This window comes from Acipenser ruthenus, chromosome 37 (genome assembly GCF_902713425.1).
Source record: "Acipenser ruthenus chromosome 37, fAciRut3.2 maternal haplotype, whole genome shotgun sequence".
NCBI classification, from domain to species: Eukaryota; Metazoa; Chordata; class Actinopteri; order Acipenseriformes; family Acipenseridae; genus Acipenser; species Acipenser ruthenus.
The window spans coordinates 5,065,752-5,091,497 of NC_081225.1; the positions used below are offsets into that span (position 1 = coordinate 5,065,752).

Here is a 25,746-nt window from a genome sequence, read left to right on the forward strand (position 1 = left end):
TTTTATCCAATAAATATTGGGTTTACTGAAGACTTTACATTTTGTTATTTAAAACAGAGCGTTTTAAGAGATTATTTTCAATTTTTTCTTCTAACCCCAAGTATAGGGGAATCTGCCCCCTCACTTGGGCACCACCAAAAATGTATCAAACCTGGTGCCATTGGTTGAAACGGTAATGTAGAGATAACACACAGTTAAGAAAACACCACTATAAGAAAAACATTGAATATCTGCAGTTGGCAATTTATTCTAAGGCTTGCATTCTTTAAGTGTAATTGCCTCTAGTTTAATTTGATTGAAGTGAAAGAGTGTGTTCTCTAATATAAATCAGTTTTTCCATAGTCGAAGCCACAGAACCCCCGACTGAAGCCGACAAGGACAAGATTTACACAGAGAAAGGTAAGAAGAATAATTTAGAAATTGATTTTTCCCTATAGTTATCTAAACCTCTGCTATACTTCAAGTCAACACTGATATGTTCACAAAAAGAACCTCCTCTTTTTGTAACCCTCATAAGATGGATCAAGTGATTCGCTGTTGTTGCTGATGCTGCTGACCCATCGTTTACTTCTTCTAAGAAACAGACATTAAATCCATTTAACAAAAATTACACTTTAGCAAAAGAAAACAACACCATTCAGATATTTCAGAGCAGTGTCGTTGCTCAGATGCAATTTGGACACATGTGACGCACACATTGAAGACAGATTGGATTTTTGCATGAGGTGCAGGAGACGTTTGTGAGGGTGAGGGTGCAATCCATGATACTTGCCTCGCACACTGAATGCACGCCTGCCACAGGACTCCCCTGGGTCCTAAACCTTGCTATGTACAGACGGGGATTGCAATGTAGGAACAATTCAATAATTGATAATTTAATGTTTATATGGGTTGATTAGTTCTCTTATTATAATATTTAATTGACGTGTTACAAAAATCGAGGATTTAATGAACACACATACACACGCTAGACACAATGAATGTTTAATCAATAGTAGTATTTTATTAAGTACACAAATATTAAACAGAAATCAGAAAAATCTCTTAGTCTCTGAGCACCAAACACAAGTCAAAAACTCTCACTGCACTCATGCTTGCTAGCAGGCAATTGAAATATGACACCGCCTGTCTCTGCACACACAAAGCAGCCACTGCAGCAGCTCAAGCAAGCTGTGACATAGCTAGTAAATTACTCACACACACACACGCATCCAGACAAGAACATAAGAACATAAGAACGTTTACAAACGAGAGAAGGCCATTCGGCCCATCTTGCTTGTTTGGTTGTTAGTAGCTTATTGATCCCAGAATCTCATCAAGCAGCTTCTTGAGGGATCCCAGGCTGTCAGCTTCAACAACATTACTGGGGATTTAGTTCCATACCCTCACAATTCTCTGTGTAAAAAAGTGCCTCCTATTTTCTGTTCTGATTGCCCCTTTATCTAATCTCCATTTGTGACCCCTGGTCCTTGTTTCTTTTTTCAGGTCAAAAAAGTCCCCTGGGTCGACATTGTCAATACCTTTTAGAATTCTGAATGCTTGAATCAGATCGGCGCGTAGTCTTCTTTGTTCAAGACTGAATAGATTAAAATTATTTTAGCCTGTCTGCATATGACATGCCTTTTAAACCCGGAATAATTCTGGTCACTCTTTTTTGCACTCTTTCTAGAGCAGCAGTATCCTTTTTGTAACGAGGTGACCAGAATTGAACACAATATTCTAGGTGAGGTCTTACTAATGCATTGTAGAGTTTTAACATTACTTCCCTTGATTTAAATTCAACACTTCTCACAATATATCTGAGCATCTTGTTGGCCTTTTTTATAGCTTCCCCACATTGTCTAGATGAAGACATTTCTGAGTCAACATAAACTCTTTTTCATAGATTCCTTCTTCAATTTCAGTATCTACCATATGATATTTATAATATACAGGCATTTTTATTGCCTGTGTGCAGTACCTTACATTTTTCTCTATTAAAGGTCATTTGCCATGTGTCTGCCCAGTTCTGAATGCTGTCTAGATCACTTTGAATGACCTTTGCTGCTGCAACAGTGTTTGCCACTACTCCTATTTTTGTGTCGTCTGCAAAATTTAACAGGTTTTCTTACTATACCAGAATCTAAGTCATTAATGTAGATTAAGAAGAGCAGAGGACCTAATACTGATCCCTGTGGTACTCCACTGGTTACCTCGCTTCATTTTGAGGTTTCTCCTCTAATCAGTACTTTCTGTTTTCTACATGTTAACCACTCCCTAATCCATGTGCATGCTTTTCTTGAATCCCTACTACGTTCAGTTTGAGAATTAATCTTTTATGTGGGACATTAATAAGTTTAATGTGATCGTGACAGGGATGGACGAGTGGTGACGTCAGGCCAGAAGCAGGAACAAGCGCACTGAGGCAGTGCTGCAGTTCAAAAAGACTGGGCGTGCGCCGTTTATTTAAATAATATAAAAATAAAATAAATATTTTTACACAAAACACTGCACTCACAGAGCAAAAATAAAAGTTTAAACAAAATAATCATGAACACAAAAACTAAACACAGGTCAGGCTGGGCAATCGCTTTCACTGATCCTGTATTTTTTCTATTCTCAATTCCTATCGTTCTTCGCTCGCTCTCATTCCTCCTCTGAACATCCACCCCAAAGTGCAGAGAGCTGCAGGTTTAACAGATTATTTTGGTCAGCGTCTGAATTTGGCAGTCTATAGCATGCTCCTATTACTATGCCCTTTGAATTTTTGTCCATTATTCTGACCTATATTGATTCTGCATTGTTTTCTTTGTCCTGATTTAACACCTGAGCTTCAAGACTATTTTTTATGTATAGCGCTACCCCTCCGCCTCTTCTGTCCTGCCTGTCTTTCCTATACAGTGTGTACCCACTAATATTATATTCATCTCCATCCCTCTCAGACAACTAAGTTTCTGTAACACCTATCACATCGTAACACCTTTTGGGCTGTGGACTCACCGGCTCCTCCCTCTTGGGCTGTGGACGTTCGGCCTCCTCCCTTTTGGGCTGTGGACGCACTGACTCCTCCCTCTTGGTCTGTGGACGCTCAGTCTCTTCCCTCTTGAGCTGTGGACGCACTGACTCCTTCCCCTTGTCTCCTCTCCTATAGCTGTAATCCCATTCCTCGGGGAGGGGGCAATTAACTGGGAAATGCCCCCGCTCCCCACAGATGCAGCAACAGTAGGTCTGGCTTATGCTGAGGAAGAGGGCTTCCCAGCTGATCTCCTCCTGTGCCTGCTGTTGTTGCAGCTGCTGCTGTCTGCAGGTCTTCCTCCTTCTTCCTCCCATCCTCCTTCCTCACTCTCCTTTCTCCACAAGTAATAATAAAAAACCAAAAAAACCAAAAAAACTGCAGTACCCCTCTTCTGCCTGAGTCCAGGAGGCGCTGGTGATCCCACGCTGGACACCACGTGTGACAGGATGGCTAAGACAGTGACGTCAGACAGAAGCAGGGACGGGAAACACTGACACCAAGTACTGCAGTTGCAAAAGAAATGATGCGGTGCGCCGTTTTATTTTTAAATAATAAAAATAAATCAAATGTTTAAACAAAAAGAAACTTGCTCACAGAGCGAAAATAAAACAGTTAAACAAAAACAAGTCACAAACACAAAATACAAATACAGGTCAGGCTGGGCAGTCACTGTCACTGTTCCTGTATATTTTAAAGCTCGTTTTCTCTCTCCTCGCTCTCTCCACTCTCGCTCCTCATACACCCACCTTGAGTGCAGCGAGCTGCAGGCTTTTATATCATGGCCGAGGGGTTTAACTGGCCAGTAATTATTCTATTACCCCTCTGCCACAATCTGCACAAGTTTATTAATTACTCCTGGCAGAGGACGAGCACTAATCTCGTCGTCATATTAACAAACATAAATCATAAAACAAAAATACAAAAGAACACAGGGACGGAGGGGGAAACACTGTTCTAAAAATAAATAAACAAATAACTGTACAGGGATCCTCGCCCTGTTACAGTGATATAGTCAAGCACAGCCTCAACTGAAACGATGCAGACAATCTTAGAATATATCACATTGAACTTATTAATGGTATATAGATTAAGGATATGGCAAGTTTACTTTTAAAGAAATTCTTCATAAAACAATATGAGGTAAATTACTTATAGTTACTTCATCAAGTTTCACTAAAAGTTATTTCACACAAAAGTGTGCAAACTAAATCATTAACAGTTCAATTCTATGTGAATGTGTTACAATTAATTAATTTAGTTCCATAAAAGGAAAATGCAACTGGAATTATACTCAACGATTCCTTGAAGCTTAGACTTTTGGTCTGCTGGTTTGGAAACTCAATCCAGTACAAAAGGCTCTCCTCTCAGCAACAAAGTCTTCAATCTCACATTGGATCAAACTCAGCAACAAAGATTTCAATTCTCGATAGAATCAACAAACAGCTGCAACAAAGTCTTCAGTCCTCGGTGTAGGATCCACAACAGCGTCTGTCCGCTCTGTCCTCTTTCCTGAATCTTTTAGCTATGCAGGTAGCAGGACACAGTTTCTTTTGGATACTGTGGTTTTAGGTGTACAGCAGACCTAGACTGGTTTGCTGATAACAGTCTCTGTAAGTTTACGGCAGTCCTTCAGCCAGGCCTCAGTCTCGTTGCATGTGGTCGTTGACTTGCTTGCAGCTTGCTTCTTCGTGTTGGGTCTGTTTCAGGCAGAGTCTCGTCTTGGGTCCCGGAGTTGCAGGTTTGCTTAGCAGAGTGACAGCACCTTGTTTAGCATTCGATGTGGAGTGCAAAATGTTTGGTTTTGCTTGAATATTTATAGTCTTTTCACTCTGCTGAGTAGCCACTTTCATGAGATCATTTGTGTATCTTGCCTTTTTAAACCCCAGTCCTTTAATGTTTTAATGTCCTTTCCACTGGGACATCACTAGTTTATGTCTTCCTTGTGTCAAAATGATTGTTGTTGCACATGTGAATTATCTGTACATAATTCAACTGTTCTTTCTGCCTAATCCAGTTCAGGCGCCACCTAGTCCCAGTCACCTCGTTCAGTAGGTCACAAAGTTCAGTATGTCTGCAAGAAAGAGGCCCTCTTCTCAATACACAGCAGTTTGCCCTGTTTCTCAAGACACACAGTTTCATTAATTAATCCAGTTACATTTCCAATACACGTTCATTTATTATTATCATATTCAGGGAATATTTATTTATTTATTTATTTATTTATTTATTTCTTAGCAGACGCCCTTATACAGGGCGACTTACAATTGTTACAAGATATCACATTATTTTTACATACAATTACCCATTTATACAGTTGGGTTTTTACTGGAGCAATCTAGGTAAAGTACCTTGCTCAAGGGTACAACAGCACTGTCCCCCCGCTGGGATTGAACCTACGACCTTCCGGTCAAGAGTCCAGAGCCCTAACCACTACTCCACACTGCTGACAATATGTCCCACAGCAGTAATCACAAACTGGCCATGAATTTTGTAAACATTAAAGGTTTGGGAGAAAATCTGTCCTGGGAGATGTCCAGGAGAAGGGTCCAAAATACGGAAGACTCCTGGTGAATACGGCAGACTCCCGGTGAATACAGTTGAGTTGACAGGTCTGCATCTGCAGGGATTGGGTCAGCAGGCAGCAGAGTTCTTAGAATATCCTCTGTAAGGGAGCAGAGTTCTTAGAATATCCTCTGTAAGGGAGCAGAGTTCTTAGAATATCCTCTGTAAGGGAGCAGAGTTCTTAGAATATCCTCTGTAAGGGAGCAGAGTTTCGAGTGACTTTGGTGTTGGTCATTCTGCACTTAATCGAGGGATGAGCTCTGGCTTTTCCAAGAGCCTTGAGCAATTCAAAGCATGTTACACTCTCATTGGAGCTGCAGACATGTAGAAAATGTGACTGTTTATCCAGGCAATGTTTAGAATGGCATGAAATAGTGCCACTGGTCAAACTGGAAAAGCTTTGTTCTTTCCTTTTGCAACATATCAGCTTCAAATGACTCTTGAAATAACTCCTAGTAGCTCAAAAAATTATTAATTCTAAATCACATGATTGATCAAAAAATGTCAACAAGTATAATCCAGGTGTCTCCTGGACCCAAATACCCAGCGGTGCAGAAACACAGAGTAGCCAGCCCAACAAGAACGCCACCATACAGCTGGAGCTGACTTCACATGAAACTACTACGAGGGCACAGTGAGTGGCTGAGGGTAGCAGAAGAGCAGTGGGCATTTTAAAGTGCTCTGGGTCCACAGGACCCATGGATAGGTTACGGATTAAACATTTCAAAACCCAATTTTTTTAAAGAAACTCTGTGTGTGTTGTGTCTAGTCATGTTGATGCTTTATCGTCACAATAATTCTGCTCTTCGATTTTAGTTACGAAAAAAACTATTTTTGATTGATAGCCTGTCAGCCGTACCATTTTTGTTTTGTGAATAGAACTCCAACTTTATTTTTCTCCTTTTTTTAAGTTGATATTTACCCACCACCAGAGATCCCTGTAACAACTGCTATTGAACAAGAGAGAGAAGAGAGGAGAGAAGACGATGATGACTATTGGGATATAAAATGTGAGTAACGTTATGCATTAATTTCTCTTTTTCACAATAAAAAAATGTATTCTAACACCCTATAAACAGATTTAAAAAGCTTTTGCTTTATTGTCATTAACCATTTCATTAAAAATGCTACAAAATCACAGATGAGCCATCAAATTAGCTTCAAAAGCTGTTTTTGTTGCTTTTTAATATTTCCTTTATTATTTTATGATGTTTGCTATCATTTGAGTAGCTCTTGGTTTTGTTGCTCCAAAATTCAGTTATTATAATTTTTCTCTAAATCTGCCTCGCTTCAAACTTGTCTGTAAAGTGCCAGGATGGAACAACCTTCAACATTCCATTTAAATCATGTGACAGTGTGACTTTCAGCTTTGTCTTTATATTTATCTGTGGGGCTGGCAGAGTTGAAAAATCATATTGTCTCATGATTTGAATAGAATGAGTAAGGGGGTTCCGTTCCGGCACTTAGGAATCTCCAGACAAGCTCAAAGCTCAAAGAGTATAGGCAGATTTAGAGAAACAATAATAACCGAACATTGAGAGCAACACAGAAAGTATGAAAAAGGCATTTGGAGCTCTCACAGCAAATTCTGATTTATAGTTTGGTTACATTTAGTTTTTTTCTTTTTTATAGCGATTGTAGTGCAATGTTTAAATGTTAGCTTGCGTAGTTCAGGGGGCGTGGAGCTGGGGGCTTCTAATTTCCTGTTAATTAGTATCTGTTTTCTATTTAAGCCCTGATCACTTGCACCTTCACTGTCTAGTGTTTCATTTTGTAGCAAATGTTCAGACGCTGTCATTTCGTGCCTCATCGCTAATATCTAAATTTCATTGCCTCGCTCCTTTCACTGCAGGTCACTTCTCTGCGCAGGGCTGCCAATATATTATCAATCATTTTCCTACCTGCTCAGGTGATTCTTCTTTTCATTCAGCTTCTCTTTTCGGCTCCAGGAGCTCCAACGTTAGTCTTTCCTGCTCTATCCAGTCTCCAGCCCGTAACAGCGCCGTCCAAAGCACAGCTTCATTACTCACAGCTCCATTACTCAACTTTATCAGAAAGACTGGTCCTCCGCTAAACTTTCAAAGCTCCTTCGACAAGACATCGACATTCCTGTTGTCAGTGATTGCCTTACTTTAACTCTATTAAATCCACCACAAAGCTTTGTCTGTGGAATCTCTCTTTACTCCTCGCCTGCAATCAGATGCCCCTCCCCCGCTCCCACAGAGCCAGCACAATTACCGTTCCATCAGAAGATCCTGCTGTGGACCTCCATCAGCTACGTTCAACCTTTTAAAGACCCTCTGTTCATTGATTCCTCTCGCTCCCATCATCACTCATCACTGGTCCACAACCCACCTCTCCACCCTCGCCTCCAGAGCAGGCCTCGACTCTACCCCCCCATCATTCTGTATAGGCACAGCCACCTCCACCGCGAGGGCCAACATCAATCGCAGCTGGATAATGAATGTGGGGAGCTGGTCATCTTCTGCGGTGGATTCTTACGTTCATTAATCCTCCTCTGATATAGTTGCTACTCATTTTAAAATTGCTAGTATGCCCGGAGTGGGGGCTTCCTGTCTGCCGGGGCCACCAGAGGTTTTCCCCTAATCAGTCTCAAGGGTTTTTTTCCTCTCCACTGAGCGGCAGGTATACACATAGTCACATCCTACTAAATCACTAACCATCCCTCTGTTTGTCCCTGTAGCAGGGCGAGTGCCCTGCACGTGTGTATTTAGTGTTGGTTATATAATTTGTATGTGGAATGGGTTTATTTTGTGTCATTTTGGGAGCTGATTTGTTTAATTGAATCATTGTTTACAGACGGACGCTCGATGGAGACTTGCTGCCTGCTAGGCTTGGTTGAGGGGAAGGGCAGCAGGTGATTGGCTGGGCTGGACCTCAATCAGCAGGTGGGCGGGTCTTGATCGAGTGTCCGTCAGGTTAAAAACATCCGCGGGAGATGGCTCAGGGCTGCTGCAAGGCCTGCCGTTTTCACGGCACCTTTGATTTATAGTTTGTGGGAGTGTGTTTTATTTTGCACTTGTTGTACAGCTTGATGTACTGGTCCTCTGTGCGTTACCATCGCTGGTAACGTCACATGACCATCTTTATTTTACTTTCGGTTTGTGTTTGTTTGTTTGTGAATAAAACCTGCGCGCCTGTGCCGGCGTTTTCAACACCACCACCACTGTCTCTCTGTATGCTTGAACAGCGGCTACCCACACGCGTGACACGAGGAAGACCCTGTCACAGTCCCGTTTTGTCCTTCTGGTCTTTTGTTTATATTATGCGTTGGCATGTGCTGTCTTTTGTTTGTCTCACGGTGTGGGGGATTTCGTGAGGTGCCGGGGGTCCATCCTTTGGGGGGCAAGTGAGTCTCACTTCCCCGACCTCAGGGCTAGGCATCATCCTGCCTTATCTTTAGGGGGGTTCTCACCATGCGATTCAGAATGAACCCCAGGCCACACTCTGTCCTTTCACAGCTCCTGCACTTATCTTACCTCACCTCGAAGATCTGTTCTGTATTCTGCCTTTCTTTCAGGACGTGGCTGCTGTCAGTGCTCGAGTCCCATACTAACCTCCATGCTTTGTCCTGGGCAGCGTGAAGTCTCGGCCAATCAGGGGTTTAATGAGTGCCCCTTTACAGATGCTGGGTACCTCTCTCTATCTCCTTCGTGTCCCGGTTTACGGAGACTAACTTCCTCTTGAGGGGCGGCTCCCCGAGTCATAACCCTCGTATGTGTTTTCGGTCTCTGGGTCCTTTGCCCCTGGGATGTGTCGGCATCATTGCCCTCAGTCAGCAACCATCTTTCTATCCTGTTTTGGTTGCTGGGTCCTCTGCTCCTGGGATATGTCGGCATTGTCGTCCTCAGTCAGTGACCACTTTCTATCCTAGTTTCCACGTCCAGCTCCGCTGGTTTGCTACTAGAGTCAGGGCCTCGCCCGCTCCTCTATCCTAAGTTCAGTCCTTTCTAGCCGGCGCACTGTCCAACTAACTGCTCCTTTCTGCTTCTTCTGCCCTATCCTTACACGCCCCGTGAAATTATATTTCAAGTTTGTTTACAGCCCCCTTACCTTTTTGAAGATGTTTGAAATTCTTCTGAGTAATTGCTATTCCAATTATAATGTATTTTATTTTATTTCTTTGCTGTTAAGGTGCTTGAGCCCCTTTTCAATTCTAGTTGCCTCTCTTTTATTAAAGAGATATATAATCCTAACAGAATGGCAGCACTCTTCTATAATGTAATAAGGTGCATATGTAACAGGATTAAAGAGTTGCAGGGGTCAGAAAAAATATAGCGTTACCCATCCCCATGTGTTGCTACAACTGTTTAAATAACATACCTGTCATTTTAAAATATAGCGTTACACGTCCCTACGCGCTGCTACCCTAACCCTAACCCTAACTGTAAACCCCAGTGCCAAAGAGAGGCCATTTTGAAAAGATCTTTGGAACAGACTTTAAAGTTATAAGTGTAAAAAGTTGTCAGGATGTTAACAATGAAAAGAAAAATGACAGGTACATTATTTAAACAGTTGTAGCAACACGTGGGGACGTGTAACACTGTATTTTAAAGTATTTTCTGGCATACAGTTATTATAGTGACATTTTTAAACTCTAGCATATGCGGAGTGGTGTGTATCCGGCATATAATGATTATAGCTCACATGTGTTACCGCTACATTCTTCGGGTATCCGTCAGACTCTGACTGTAGTGGGGGGGGGGGGGTTCTAGAATGGCTCCTGTGTGGTTGTTTAGCCTGTACGTTGAAAATCCAGTTTCGTTCTTAGCTGTGAGAATGGGATTATTTAGCCAATAGAATACATTCCCGATTCTCGATATCTGAAGTCCATTGGAGGTGAGATTGAGGACTCACTAGGTTTTGTTTTCTGTTTAGTTGGTCCTCCAGTTTATTTTGATTTGAGTACTTTTCTTGATGGAGTCTCCAATTCGTTAATGTTACTACATCTGGGTTGTTTTATTCTGCTTAGGTTCCCTTTAGTGCTTTTAAAACCTGTGATGCTGATTTATGAACGATGCCGTCGGCATATTGTAGCCTATTTGAAGCAGTCTATAATTTGTGTAGTTGGTGTTAACTAATATGCCCTGGAAAATGAAGATATAAATAATCTCTGGTTGTAAATACAAAAAATATGTTTTATCTTATAAATAAAAATCTTGCACTCCATTTTTGCTTGTCCTCCACTTTCTTGCAGTTACTGTACTGGTCATTCCCAATAAAATAACCTATGCTGGTAAATTAGGGCACAACTGGGAAGCTCTAAATTGAGTTGCTTTGGCTAACGCTAAATTCATACTCACTCACTGTCATGCTGGCTCCCTCCTCGACTCTACCCCCCCATCTAAACTATTACAAACACTCTGGAGTGAGTCCTTATAAAAGGAAATCTGTCTGCAAGGAAACAATTCTATCACTCAGTGAACAGATAAGCTGCAGATAACAAAGCATAATGTATCTTCTGAGACAGTAAGTGATAGATCCACACAGAAGCAATGCTATTTGACTTGCAGAAACTGACGATTTTCGTTTTGCAAAATGTTCGCATTACCCCTGTGAAACGTCACCAAATTCTTTCATTTATGAAATCAAAACACTCTCCTCCTGTCATTGTCAACCAGCTGTTTCGTGCTTTGACCCCAAAATGCACTGCTGAAGTTAAATAACCTGGGAGGTGCAAATGTATCAGACTACCTGAAAGTAGGTCATGCAAGAGTGAGTTAACCTCTATGGAACAAGATATAATTTGTATTACTTAAAGTATAACAGGTGCTTCTTTCAAAACTATAAGGAATATTTATTTATAAATCATTGCTGAATTTTGTTAGCCAGTTGGGTGCAATTACCTAAAGCAGTAATTGTGTGCTCCAATTAATTTCAAACTATTGCTGGTCAGCAGTACACCATGAGTGGATAGGTATTTGAGTAGGGATGCCATGCTGTTGTCAATGTGCGGTGTGTGATTTTCTCCTAACAGATGAGCTTCCAGAGCCCCCTACTGATGGAAAGGAGGACTTCAATGAGCCCTACACTGAGGACTGGAGACTCTACCCAACAGGTACACAGCAGCTGTGCCAGCCACACAGGGAGCCTGTAGAACTGATGAAGGGGGCTAGACATTAGAGCTGAGACACTGGAAGCAGAGGGGAGAACATAGAGTTGATAGACTATAAAAATGTGTGGTCCAGTGAGAAGCAGGATGGTCTAGTGGTTGGATCTCTGGGACTAGGGAGCAGTGTGGCTTAGTGGTTAGAAATGTGGGAATCTGAAGTAGGATGGTCTGGTGGCTGGAGCTGTGGGAAAAGAAGGCAAGCAGTGTGGCCTAGTGGTTAGAGCTGAGGGACTGGGAGGGAGGGAGGCAGTGTGGCCTACTTTTACTATGCTTTATTAAACTTTGTTGTGCTTTTACTATTATAAACTAACGGTAGTAGATCTGAGGATCATGGAGGGCCCAGTGTGCCCAACTAGTTGGAGCAGTGGGACTAGGAGGCACTTTGGCCTTGAGCTAAAGGCTGGGATGCAGTGCCTTAGCAGTCAGAGCTGAGGGACGGAGGTAACATGGCAAAGTGATTAGAGCTGAGGGACTGGGAGGTAGTTTTCAACATTTTGTTTTCCTTTCTCCACAGTGGAACGTGAGGAACCCACCCCTCCTCCAGAGGAAGACACATGGTTTGATGAGTATGACTATGGAGACAGTACGTACCTCACTGAATTTTAAAACTTGTGTTCCATGATAGCTTGCAATAAAAAACACTGAGGATGAAGAAAACATATCTGAATTGGATCCATTAATTTATCAAAACCACATTGGTTATGAAAACTGTAACAGTGCATATAGTTTTATTTTCAGTGTATTTCTGCCTGTAAAAAAACACCAAAATTGTATTTGAATAATCTACAGTAATTGATATCAGTGCTGTATTTAGATAGACTGATATGAGTTGTGCTGACTGTTTTAACTGCACTTTCATTGAGTAAGGAAGGCAAACATTTAGTCAAATAACTTTTGGATGTCCAGCTTCCAAACTGTAAGAGAGGATGAGAGAACAACACATCTGTGATCTATAATGAAGCTCTGCCTCCTCCTAACCCCACAGGAAAGAAGGAAGAGGAGGAAGCTGAGGAGAGAAGGAGAGAGGAGGAGAAAGGTAAATGTAAGAAACATGATAAAAACAACAGCTGGGATCAGATGTGAACTGTCAGAAAAGCCAGAAAGAGGAGGAAGTATTGAGCCAGTTCAAACAACGATGGCTATTACTGTATTCCTTCAAATTTAAGATGCATTTTCTGAACCATGTTTTGCTTCTCAAAAATAGCCTGCATCTTAAATTCCAGTACAGTACAGTGATTACCTGAGTACTTAAACAGCAACGTGACGGACTGCCGAGAAAAGACGAACAAAGACGTCACTGCCCGAATACACAAGCAGCAACGTGACTTACTGCTGAGAGAAAACAAACCAAAATGTTACTGCCTGATCTTTAATCATTCATGACACACAGGCAGCCATTTTCAAAGAGTCATTCGCTTCCAGTACCAGCTTGGATAGATCGGAGATGCTGATCAGACTCCTGTATTTTTCTACATGCCAAGAAATACCACAGTTTACAAATTGGGAGAAAAACACAGGTGTAAGTAATCTCCATATCCATATGTTATGTTCTGATAGTTGGTAGTGTGCATATCGTTCTGACTGTTGCGATCACTGCTGTTGTGGTTTCTGGGTTACATGTTGCCTGATGTAGTGAAGTGTTGTGTTGTGCTTGCTGTTGCCAAGATGCGTGATGCCATAAGTGAGTGAGGTTGAGGTTGTATCTTTGTAAATGCCTATTTATTTGATGTTTTATTCTTTCCTCAAATTGAGGTTGGTAAATTTGGGCTGTGTCTTAAATTCAAGGGTGCGTTAAATTTGAAGGAATATAGTATTCTCCTCTGTGCTGGGGGATAGAGTGGAGGTGTAGGTACATACAGTACACTGCCTGGAAACTTAGCTAGGACCTGTACTTTATATCGGGTTGGGCCCATGTTACGGCATAGACTTTGCTAGTCATGAATATTTCAAACACTAATGTCACAATATAATACTGTACCGCAGTACGCTGGCCCCGATACAGTATACAGTGCCCTTTGTAAGTATTGGATGTTTTCCAGTTTGTTGTGTTGCAACCTGAAATCTTGATGCATTTAAATGGGAACACTTTGAAGAGGCAAGAGAATTTTTATTATGAAACAACAGTTAATGAAAAATAAAAAAACTGAAATGTCTTGTTTAGATAAGTATTCACCTCCTTCCCCCCCATAAGTCAATACTCGGTAGAACCACCTTTGGCAGCAATTACAGCTGTGAGTCTTTTGGGGTAAGTCTCTACCAGGTTTGCACATCTGGACTCTGCAATATTCACCCATTCTTCTTGGCAAAATTGTTCAAGCTCTGTCAAGTTGGATGGGGATCGTTGGTGGACAGCAATCTTCAAGTCTTGCCACAGACTCTCAATCGGATTCAAGCCCGGGCTTTGACTGGACCACTCTAGGACATTCACTTTCTTGTTTTTAAGCCACTCCAGTGTCACTTTGGCTGTGTGCTTGGGGTCATTGTCCTGCTGAAGGTGAATCTCTGTCCCAGTCTTAGGTTTTTTGCAGACTGAAGCAGGTTTTCCTCAGGGATTTGCCTGTATTTAGCTCCATCCATTTTGCCCTCTATCCTGACAAGCTTCCCAGTCCCTGCCGATGAAAAGCATCCCCATAGCATGATGCTGCCACCACCACCATGCTTCACAGAGCTCAACCAAGTTTGTGTAAAGTGCTGCATGATCCAGGACTTGCTTCAGCGATTAAGCCTGCTAGAAAAGGAGCTGGAGGAAATGAGACAGCAACAGGAGCTTGAGGAGCTGACACACCCACAATTCATGGAAGTCTGCACCCCTAGCAGACTGAAAGCCACCAGGGAGATGGAAGAGAGTCGAAACAGCTGGGTTCAGATAGGCAGAAGCAGGGAAAAAAAGAAACTTCGTCAAACACAACCACGAGAAATCCAGACATCCAACACATTTGAGCCACTTCAACATTTAGATGACCAAAACAAACATCAAGAGAACGAAAGAAACAACATCCAAGACCCTATACACAGTGCTGGCCAGGCAGCAAAAAGAAGGGAGGTCATGATTGTTGGGGACTCCATATTGAGAAACACAGCAAGTTCAGTTCGCAGTTTGGACCCCCTTACTACAATAGTGTGCTGCCTTCCAGGAGCCTCTGTTAAGCACATCACTGAGAACGTGGATGGGCTCCTAGAACGAACAGGAGACGACCCGGTAGTAGTCATCCACATCGGTACAAACAACATTGGAAGAGACAGACCAAGATCCCTGCAAAACAAATTCAGAGAGCTAGGAAGGAAATTAAAAGACAAGACCAAAACTGCGGTATTTTCTGGGGTACTGCCGGCGCCTTGCAAAGGACCATATGGACAGCTGGAAATACAAAATCAAAATACATGGCTGAAATTGTGGTGCACTCAGGAAGGCTTCTCCTTTCTTGAACATTGGACCACATTCTACAACAAGGACTATCTATACAGGTGGGACGGACTGCACTTAATCAGAAAGGGAACCAATCTACTCGGAGAAAGGATCCTTGAGGAGGTCCAGAAGCATTTAAACTAGAAAGGAAGGGGGGAGAAAACAAAAAAACAGAAGGGAGACCACATCAAAACAAGGGCATCAACTCAGGTAAGACAACTATTAAATGTATTTATCTTAATGCTAGAAGTCTCAGAAAAAATTGTTAGAACTTGAAGCTACTGCACTAACAAGTAACTACTATGTGATAGGTGTTACAGAAACTTGGTTGTCTGAGAGTGATGGAGACGAATATAATATTAGTGGGTACACACTATATAGGAAAGACAGGCAGGACAGAAGAGGCGGAGGGGTAGCGCTATACATAAGAAATAGCCTTGAAGCCCAGGTGTTAAATCAGGACAAAGAAAACAATGCAGAATCAATATGGGTCAGAATAATGGACACAAATTCAAAAGGCATAATAATAGGAGCATGCTATAGACCGCCAAATTCAGATGCTGAGCAAAATAATCTGTTATACAATGTTCGAAATGTGTGTAGAAAAGGAGAAGCCATACTAATGGGGGATTTCAACTTCCCCCATATAAAATGGGAAAACCCGATGGGGGGCACGACGGACGAAATTGAAATGGTGGAAATGACAAATGACTGCTTCTTAACGCAATTTGTCAAGGCACCGACTAGAGGGGAGGCATGCCTTGATTTAGTCTTTGCAAATAATGAAGACAGAATAACTTAAACAGAGGTCAGAGAGCCATTGGCAAACTCAGACCACAACATGGTGTCATTTGAAATATTTTTTTTAAAACCCCAAAAGTAATGACTAAAGCTAAGGTTTACAATTTTAGTAAAGTATGAAACAGAGACTAACAGAAGTAGATTGGAGTAAAATAGAGAAAACATCCACAGAAAAAGGATGGCTGTTTTTTAAAAATGTAGTACTAGAGGGGTAAAACAATTACATCCCAAAAGTAGACATGATTTCCATTACACGAGAGTAGATGTTAAAACTTCATGCTGATTTGAACTTGGCTCTCGCCAAGATAAGCATCAAACAAGACGTAGCTTTACAGTAAACTAATGTGATCCACATGTGTCTCCATCCATTTACGTTTCCTTCCATATGATGATGTAGATATCCTTCTGTCTGGTGTTAATGGCTGAAGTGTAATGTTGGCTCTAGGGATCAGCTTATTTTGCCTCCCTGGCGCATCAGCACACACAACGGCTGCGATACTGGCTCCGGGGATCAACCACAGTGCGGCCTCCCCAGCGCATCAGCATGACAACCGTCTGGATTGAGCTAAGTAGGGTACATCTCTGGGGTCTTCAAGTGGGCACCTTCCATACTCAGTGTTTCGTCGACTAGCCCACGACACCTCAAGAGGGCTCGACGGTGATTCTGGCGTCCCAGCATCACCCCCCTCCGTCCCCCACTCAACTCAGCCCAGCTTACTTACCTGTACATCAGCGTTTTTTCTTTCTATTGTGCTTGACATCCCCAGCCAGAATCTTTCCGTCTCAACCACAGCCAGTTGCTGCTCCTCTCTGCTGCTTCAGATAAGATCTTCACTGTGCGACGCAACTCTTGGCCACTGAATCCGACGTCTCTGAGAAACCGGGTTGTAGAGTGTGCCACAAATCCTCGACAACCCACTTCCACTGGGTAAACCCGGACTCTCCATCCTCGCTGTTCCTCTTCAGTGGCTAGTTGAGCATACCGCAGTTTCTTCCTCTTATACGCCTCATCTACAACATCCTCCCATGGCACTGTTAACTCTACCAGGTGAACAAGGCGTGCTGATCCAGACCACAAGACAATATCTGGTCGAAGGTTAGTGGTGGCAATCTCAGGTGGAAAAATAAGCCGTTGACCAACATCTGCCAGCATTTTCCAGTCTCTAGCAGCTTCCAGTTGTCCTGGGCGAGGATTGGTTTTAACACCTTTTCTTGGTGGTTGCTCTCCTGGGCGGAGGAATGTTGTCTTTATTATTATTATTATTGTTATTATTATTATTATTATTATTATTATTATTATTTGTGTGTAATGTTTTGATGGAACAGGTGGCAACTTATTGGTCATGTTACGCTTGTCTTCCAGTGCTAAGGCCAAACATCGCAGCACCTGTCATTGCGCCAAGTAAACCGTCCTTGGCTAAGAGCCACCTTACATCCTGTCAAAATGTGCCTTAATGTTGCAGGTGATGAACACAAAGGACATGAGGGATCCTCTCCTACCCAGAGGTTTAGGTTCTGTGGTGATGGGAGAACATCATATGTTGACCTGATGAGGAAACTGATCCTGCTGTGTTCCATTGACCATAGGTCTTACCAGCCAATCTTGCGTTGTTCCACACTCTCCCATTTCATCCATTCTCCCTGCTTGGCCTGGGAAATGGCCTTTATACACCTCATCCTCTCCTCCTGCTTTTGCACCTCGTTGACTACCAGCTTCCTCCTTTGAGCTGGGGCTGCCTTGTGCCATGTAGGAGGAGCTGAACTGAGACCAAGACCCCCTCTTCCATGCTGAACTTGCCCCATGATATCACTAATTCAAAGGGCAGCCTTTGCATCTTCCACAGCTTTCTTTGCCGCCCACTTTCTTCCAGTTTTCAACACAGGTGCTGCCTCCCTTACGCATTTGTTGCGTGACTCTACTAATGTCATTTCCAGTCTGACCTTGGCGCACTTAAACTCCTCGGTTAGAGCGGAGACTGGTAGTTGCAGTATTCCTTTACCATAAATCTAAATCTAAAACAAAATGGCCAAAATGGTTTAATAGATCAATTAAAAAAAAAATTCAGCGAAAAAAGGCACTTTACAGAGCGTGTAAAAGGGACCAAAAACAAAGTACACAGAAAGAGTACTTGGAACTGCAAACACAAGTCAAAAAGGAAGTTAGAAAGAGATATAAATCAATATTGCTAAAGGGGCTAAAACCAATTCCAAAATGTTTTTCCAATATTATAACAGCAAGAGAACATTCAAAGAGGAGGTTAAATGTCTAAGAGACACAAATGGCAAAATCATAGATGAAGAAAAAAAATAGCAAATATATTAAATGATTACTTTTCACAGGTTTTTACAAAGGAGGACACGGACAACATGCCCCACATGTCAACCTGTTCCTATCCAATTTTAAATAACTTTAGCATAACAGAGGCAGAAGTGTTAAAGGGACTAGGAGCTCTTAAAATAAACAAATCCCCTGGGTCGGATGAGATCCTCCCAATAGTACTCAAAGAAATGAAAGAAGTTATTTACAAACCACTAACCAAGATCATGCAACAGTCTCTTGACACAGACTGGAAAATAGCAAACGTAATACCGATCCACAAAAAGGGAGACAAAACCGAACCAGGTAACTACAGACCAATAAGCCTGACTTCTATTATGGAAACTATAATAAGATCCAGAATGGAAAATTACCTATATGGTAACAATATCCTGGGAGACAGTCAACATGGTTTTAGGAAAGGGAGATCGTGTCTAACTAACCTACTTGACTTTTTTGAGGATGCAACATTGAAAATGGATAATTGCAAAGCATACAACATGGTTTATTTAAATTTCCAGAAAGCTTTTGACAAAGTCCCACATACAAGATTAATTCTCAAACTAAACACAGTAGGGATTCAAGGAAATGCATGCACATGGATTAGGGAGTGGTTAACATGTAGAGAACAGAAAGTACTGATTAGAGGAGAAACCTCAAAATGGAGCGAGGTAACCAGTGGTGTGCCACACGGATCAGTATTAGGTCCTCTGCTATTCCTAATCTACATTAATGATTTAGATTCTGGTATAGTAAGCAAACTCGTTAAATTTGCAGACAACACAAAAATAGGAGGAGTGGCAAACACTGTTGCAGCAGCAAAGGTCATTCAAAATGATCTAGACAGCATTCAGAACTGGGCAGACACATGGCAAATTACATTCAATAGAGAAAAGTGTAAAGTATTGCATGCAGGCAATAAAAATGTGCATTATAAATATCATATGGAGATAGTGAAATTGAAGAAGGGAACTATGAAAAAGACCTAGGTGTTTATGTTGACTCAGAAATGTCTTCATCTAGACAATGTGGGGAAGCTATAAAAAAGGCCAACAAGATGCTCGGATATATTGTGAGGAGTGTTGAATTTAAATCAAGGGAAGTAATGTTAAAACTTCACAATGCATTAGTAAGACCTTACCTAGAATATTGTGTTCAGTTCTGGTCACCTCGTTACAAAAAGGATATTGCTGCTCTAGAAAGAGTGCAAAGAAGAGCAACCAGAATTATCCCGGGTTTAAAAGGTATGTCGTATGCAGACAGGCTAAAAGAATTGAATCTATTCAGTCTTGAACAAAGAAGACTACGCGGCGATCTGATTCAGACATTCAAAATCCTAACAGGTATAGACAATGTCGACCCAGGGGACTTCTTTGACCTGAAAAAAGAAGCACGGACCAGGGGTCACAAATGGATATTAGATAAAGGGGCATTCAGAACAGAAAATAGGAGGCACTTTTTTACACAGAGAATTGTGAGGGTCTGGAACCAACTCCCCAGTAATGTTGTTGAAGCTGACACCCTGGGATCCTTCAAGAAGCTGCTTGATGAGATCCTGGGATCAATAAGCTACTAACAACCAAACGAGCAAGATGGGCTGAATGGCCTCCTCTCGTTTGTAAACTTTCTTATGTTCTTATGTTCTTATGTTCTAGGGATGGTGTTACCTGGGTGATGTACTGTGTTGTGGTTGCGCCAGACATAACGCTTTGCATTTAGCCAAATAGTTCCTTTTTTGTTTCATTGGACCACAGAATCTTTTGCCACATCTTTTCAGAGTCTCTCACGTGCCTTTTTGCAAATTCCAAGCGGGGTTTTACATGGACTTTTTTCAGAAATGGCTTCCTTCTTGCCACTCTTCCATACAGGCCAGATTTGTGGAGTACCTGAGCTATTGTTGACACATGGACAGTTTCCTCCATCTCAGCCATGGAACGCTGTCTTTCAGAGTTGTTATTGTCCTCTTGCTGGCTTATCTGACCAATGCCCTTCTTACCCGGCTGCTCAGTTTGGGAGGATGGCCTGATCTAAGCAGATTCTGGGTGGTGCTGTATACCTTCCACTTCTTAATGATCAACTTGACTGTGCTCCAAGGGATATTCAATGCCTTTGAAATCTTTTTATACCCCTCCCCTGATCTGTGCCTTTCTACAACTTTATCCCAAAGTTGTTTTGAAAGCTCCTTCGTCTTCATGGTAGTACCTTTGCTTTGAATGCACTACCCAACTGTGGGACCTCACAGAGACAGGCGTATTTAATCTGAAATCATGTGAACCACTTTTATTGCACACAGATGGACTCCATTTAACTTATTGTGTGAATTCTGAAAGCAATTGGTTGCACCTGAGCTTATTTAGGAGTGTCATAGCAAAGGGGGTGAATACGTATCTAAAGAAGTCTTTTCAGGTTTTTGTTTTTAATTGATTTTTTTTTTTCACCCCCCCCCCCCCCCCCCCATTTTTTCACACATTGAAAGTGTTGAGTAGGTTGTGTAAATCAAAGGGAAAAAAAAAACATTTAAATGCATCAAGATTTCAGGTTGTAACACAACAAACTGTTAAAATGTCCAAGGGGGGTGAATACTTAATATTGGCACTGTATATCACAATACAAGTGATTGCCTGATTGGCTACTTGATGATGCATAATAAGATCAAATGATCATTTAATGAAGTGCTATTTTGTTAAAAGACAAAAAAAAATCAGTTAGGGAAACTGTGCATTAATACCAACTATAAAACACACTTCTTTATACAAGAACCACTTGGTGAACTACAACATGCTCTGCTTTTGGTCTTGTATCACGATATAAACAGTACATACCTCTATTATGAGACGGAGTATGTAAAGAATGTATCAGGATTCATCGATACACAATGCATCGTTACACCCATAGAAGGTTCCTACTCCCAATGCAGTGCCATAGCTGACTGTGCCTTTCCCTTCTTGTTGTTCAAACAGCCAAACCAAAGAAAGAGAAAAAGGAGGAGAACGAGCCAGAGCCAGTGGATCCACTCTACAGTACACCACAGAGTAAGGCTCTTAACAAACCTAACTGACTTGTTGTGATGGGGTACCCCCACCCCTGGGTGTATTTTTTGTTTATTTTGTATAGTTGGGGTTATGTATCACAGGGGAGTTAATGTATAGTATGTGAGCACGGGGATGTGGGTTTGTGTGTGTGTGGAATAGTGGTGTAAACACATGGTAATGTGACTGGACCCGTGAATTGAATAAATGATTAAATGATTAATTAAGGCTCCAGCCACAGGTGTATAAATAGGGTGATCACGGGTGAGAAAGTGGTTGGTGTGTTCAGAGACGGAACGTGAGTCGTGAGGAGGAGTAAAAGTAAAACTAAAACTAAATATAAACAATTGCTACGATTGCTGGTTTTAAACCAGCACGATACTTGTTTGTTTGTTCCGTGTTCTGTTTGTTTGTTTTGGCCATCATGCCATTTGCTTTGTATCAGTGTTTGTGTTTTTGTTCAACCTTTCTATTTACTAAAGAAATGAGCGTGTTTGCGTCTCGCACTGCATTACTTGCCTGTTATGGTTTCATTTCTGGTCTGACGTCATCTACCCAAGCTATCCTGCCACACTTGTGTATGGAAACCTTTCCCTTATCTTGCCATCTTGTATCAGGACAGAGACCTTTCAGGAACATTTGCTCGGAGAAAGATAATTTTGCTTCACAGTGTATCCAGTGTAATTCTCTTTCTCCTGAATAGCACTGCTGAGTACAAGTTGAGAAATGTATTATTCAAGTTATTTATGACCCATGATGTGTAATTAAAAATGTCAAAACAGTTGGCAATATGTTTCAAAATATATTGTTGCGCTACAGACAATATGGGACACAGCAAAGGTAACGCAACATGTTTCTTGTAAACACTGCAGTGTTCTGTAACACCTTAACCTCATCTCACCAACCGGTCAGGGGTCAGACCAACGACCTTAACCTCATCTCACCAACCGGTCAGGGGTCAGACCAACGACCTTAACCTCATCTCACCAACAGCGGTCAGGGGTCAGACCAACGACCTTAACCTCATCTCACCAACCGGTCAGGGGTCAGACCAACGACCTTAACCTCATCTCACCAACAGGGGACAGGGGTCAGACCAACAACCTTAACCTCATCTCACCAACCGGTCAGGGGTCAGACCAACGACCTTAACCTCATCTCACCAACAGGGGACAGGGGTCAGACCAACAACCTTAACCTCATCTCACCAACCGGTCAGGGGTCAGACCAACATGGAGGGCTGCTCTATAGTGTTGTGGATGTTTCAAAGTTATAATTATAAGGATAGTGCGCTGATAGGAAGTAGTGAACTACAGCTTTTATTCTACTGATTCATTCAACTTTCTCTGGTTGGTTTTGCACTTTTTTGGGATAATTACAAAGAAAAACTTGTTACCAGACAGCATGGTAGGTACAGACACTCCCTAATCCATCCGCAGAGAGAAAGCATGTCTTTTGTTGTTCCTAGGAAAGAGAAAGCTTGCATAAAATTACAAAAAGTATCCAAAGTCAATACTGCACCTAGACCCTTGGATGTGGTGCTGTTATTTCTGGCGTTAGCTCTTGCTTGTGCAACATTCCAAAAACAACAAATTACAACCAGATCAGATGAAGCGTGCTCAACTAAAACTTGCTGGCTCTCAGACCCCCATTATACTGACCTGGCTGCCTCACAGATTGCCTGCAAATACAGTAATGCTCTATTACTGTATCAAGATGCTGGTTCATGGATTCCCTGGACTCGTTTCTATTTTCTGGGTTAGATTTCCTAGCCCTCAGATCCCCAGTTCTGTTATTTCTCACTACTATGCTGTATTCAATTTGTTGACTCAGATCTCCAGTACTGAGTTCTTAATGCTATGCAGAATGGTCTGGTTTCTAAGTGGTAAGGGCACTACTGCAAGGAATGTAGGGTGAATAATGCAGCCCTAATCCTGATAGTTTCAATCCAGGTTTCGCTGAGTTGTGATCTTGGCTGGGGCCCCTTAGGTTGCACCTCGTTGGCCTTTGTGATCCCACAGGCTATGGAGATCCCACAGAGATGGAAAATCCCCTGGGGTTGTTCACCTCATCTCGTCACAGTTACTGAATCAGGTGCATGAGCTGAATGCCCTCCACCAGGCCTCTGCAGCTTGGATACATTTGCTGCTTCTGTTTTCTGGTTAAGAAGATTGCTAGACATTGGAGGAAGCCTGCTAATCTAAAGTCATTCAGAGCTGTAGGTTGTTATTGAATAGTGCAGAGAAGATGCAGGTGACTTTTGTTTAGAGTGAATAAGAAGATCTGACTCCACACAGAACACACTCTGGCAGGATGTGCAGATATACACATTGCTATGATTTCTCTTGGTCCTCTTCTAAAGGTGTTTCTCTTAAAGGAGCTAATGGGAAGAGATGAGTGCAGGTGAGCCACAGACACCATTGTAAGACCACACTTTGCATTCCACTGGTGGTGTATTTAGTTCTACACGGAGGTGTTACTGAGGTGGACTACAAATGAATGTAACTGTAGACAATGCAGTACTGGGAATCAGAGAGCCAGCATATTCAACAGTGTTCAGTAAAGAAAGGATTATGATTCTGACTGATAACTGTTTGCCCCAGAATGCCCGCCCCTTGGCTTGGAGTCCCACCGCGTGGAAGATGACCAGCTGCTGGCCTCCTCGATGTTACGGCACGGCCTGGGTCCACAGCGTGGCAGGCTAAATATGCAGGTATGGCACAGGTTGGATTGAGCGAGTTTTAAATCTGACATCCCTAGGTCTAGCTGCAGAAGATACTACCATACAGTACATACTCCATACCGCTCACTGCATGGAGCTGAGGACTAGGTCACCATCTTAATCTCTCATCTGCTTAATGATTTCATGGTAAATGAAGTCAACTTTTCAGGCTGGCAAAGAGGAAGAAGATTACTATGATGGGGCCTGGTGTGCTGACAGTGAGGAAACACAGCACTGGTTTGAGGTGGACACGAGGAGGAACACCAAATTCACTGGAGTGATCACTCAGGGCAAAGACTCTCAGACACAGTAAGTATCACTGGACAATCTTAGGATTCTAAATGTCTTTCTGATGTTTAGGCCAGACAACTGGAAGACCCAGTTTCCAGTGGTTGATTGTGGATTACCCTGAAGAAACTAATAACAGGACCATTAGCAAACAAGTATTACCAGCAATGGCAACACAATGATATAACTTTTTATTACTCTATTAATAATGGTTGCTCAGTGATCTGTCATGATCACCGGTGATACGAATATAGTGGAGGTGACAATACTTATGTCAGCAAATATCTAGAACTGCTTATCCAATTGTAATGAAACTTGCTAAGGTCTTATGATAAGATTTATCATAATCTATGAGTATATACTGGCATGTGTCTGAGTCCCTGGCTGGAGTGTGGTGCAACAAAGTTTTACTTGGTATCCGTGATAACACAACACAAGGTACCCCACAGTCCTGTTCACCTCCACACACAACAATGTTCGCTCCTGGTGGGAAGGAAACGTCCGCCTCCTGCTGCTGTCTCACTCAGGTGCTAGTGCCCCATTCCCTGGTAGGCTCGTCGTGGCACTGCTCTCTGCTCCGTCCAGAAGAGCTCCACTCCCAGCGTCCACACTCTCCTACTTCCTGGACTCCTGGGTTACCGCTTAGTGGTCCATTTATTCAGTGCATCTCAGGCGTGTCAGGTCCAATTTATTTTCACACTCGCAGTTTATTTTAGACGTGCTGTTTAAAAGTATTTTTTTTCACAGTTAAACAGGTTTAAAAGGCACTGCATATCAACAGGACACTCAGTACTGCATCTCCAGCCCCACCCCACCCCTTGTTCTCTATATTTTTCAAATACCTCTTAATAATAGTATATACCGATAAATCATCTCTTGACCACTTGTTTTATTACCAAACTCCTCAATAATGTGATCCAAGTTGTTATTTTCTTACTATAACATCTAAAAAAAAGCTCTGCAAATGTCTGTGATATTCTCTGAGCGCTGGATGCAGATGCAGCTATCTTGTTTGTTTATGTCCGTGTTATCTATGTGATGAATATGTATCAGTATTCATGAGATACGCCCTTTTTTTTCAGCTTCTGTCGGCTCCTATCGGTCTCACTCGGCCATTGAATGGTTTTCTTGGCTTTTTCCAGAGAAAAAACGATAGAGACCTGTTTTTTGCATCTTTTTCAGGGTCCGACATTGGACGGGAAAGGGAAAATTGCGATGTCAGACCAGGTCCGACATAGGACCAAAAAGGGTTAAAGCACAAGTCAGGACGTCACGTCACGTCACGCCACGTCACGTCTTTCCAGGCAGTGTTTCTCTGTCTGTCTCCCCAGGCACAGTTAACCTTTATGGTCCAAGCCACATCCCCAGCAATCCTCCATGACCAATCACTAGTTGATTGTGTCCATGGAAAAACACTAGCTTTGTGGAATGTGCAACTCGAAACACCTGAATGATTGTCCTTCCCAAGATGGCTGCTGCAAGCTGACTCTATA

At 42.2% G+C, this 25,746-nt stretch overlaps 1 protein-coding gene across 3 annotated transcripts in view; it reads left to right on the plus strand.

The window, feature by feature from the left end:
- Positions 1–25,746, plus strand: part of LOC117970911 (inactive carboxypeptidase-like protein X2) — a 70,717-nt gene that overhangs the window by 25,627 nt on the left and 19,344 nt on the right. For 2 of the 3 annotated variants that reach the window (XM_059008758.1, XM_059008759.1), the window contains exons 4-11: positions 343–399; positions 6,469–6,567; positions 11,556–11,636; positions 12,205–12,273; positions 12,676–12,726; positions 21,175–21,246; positions 23,847–23,956; positions 24,123–24,274. In XM_059008758.1, coding sequence (XP_058864741.1) covers positions 343–399; positions 6,469–6,567; positions 11,556–11,636; positions 12,205–12,273; positions 12,676–12,726; positions 21,175–21,246; positions 23,847–23,956; positions 24,123–24,274 — 691 coding nt within the window. The remainder of the gene's footprint in view (positions 1–342; positions 400–6,468; positions 6,568–11,555; positions 11,637–12,204; positions 12,274–12,675; positions 12,727–21,174; positions 21,247–23,846; positions 23,957–24,122; positions 24,275–25,746) is intronic. The other variant, XM_059008761.1, reaches the window with a different exon arrangement.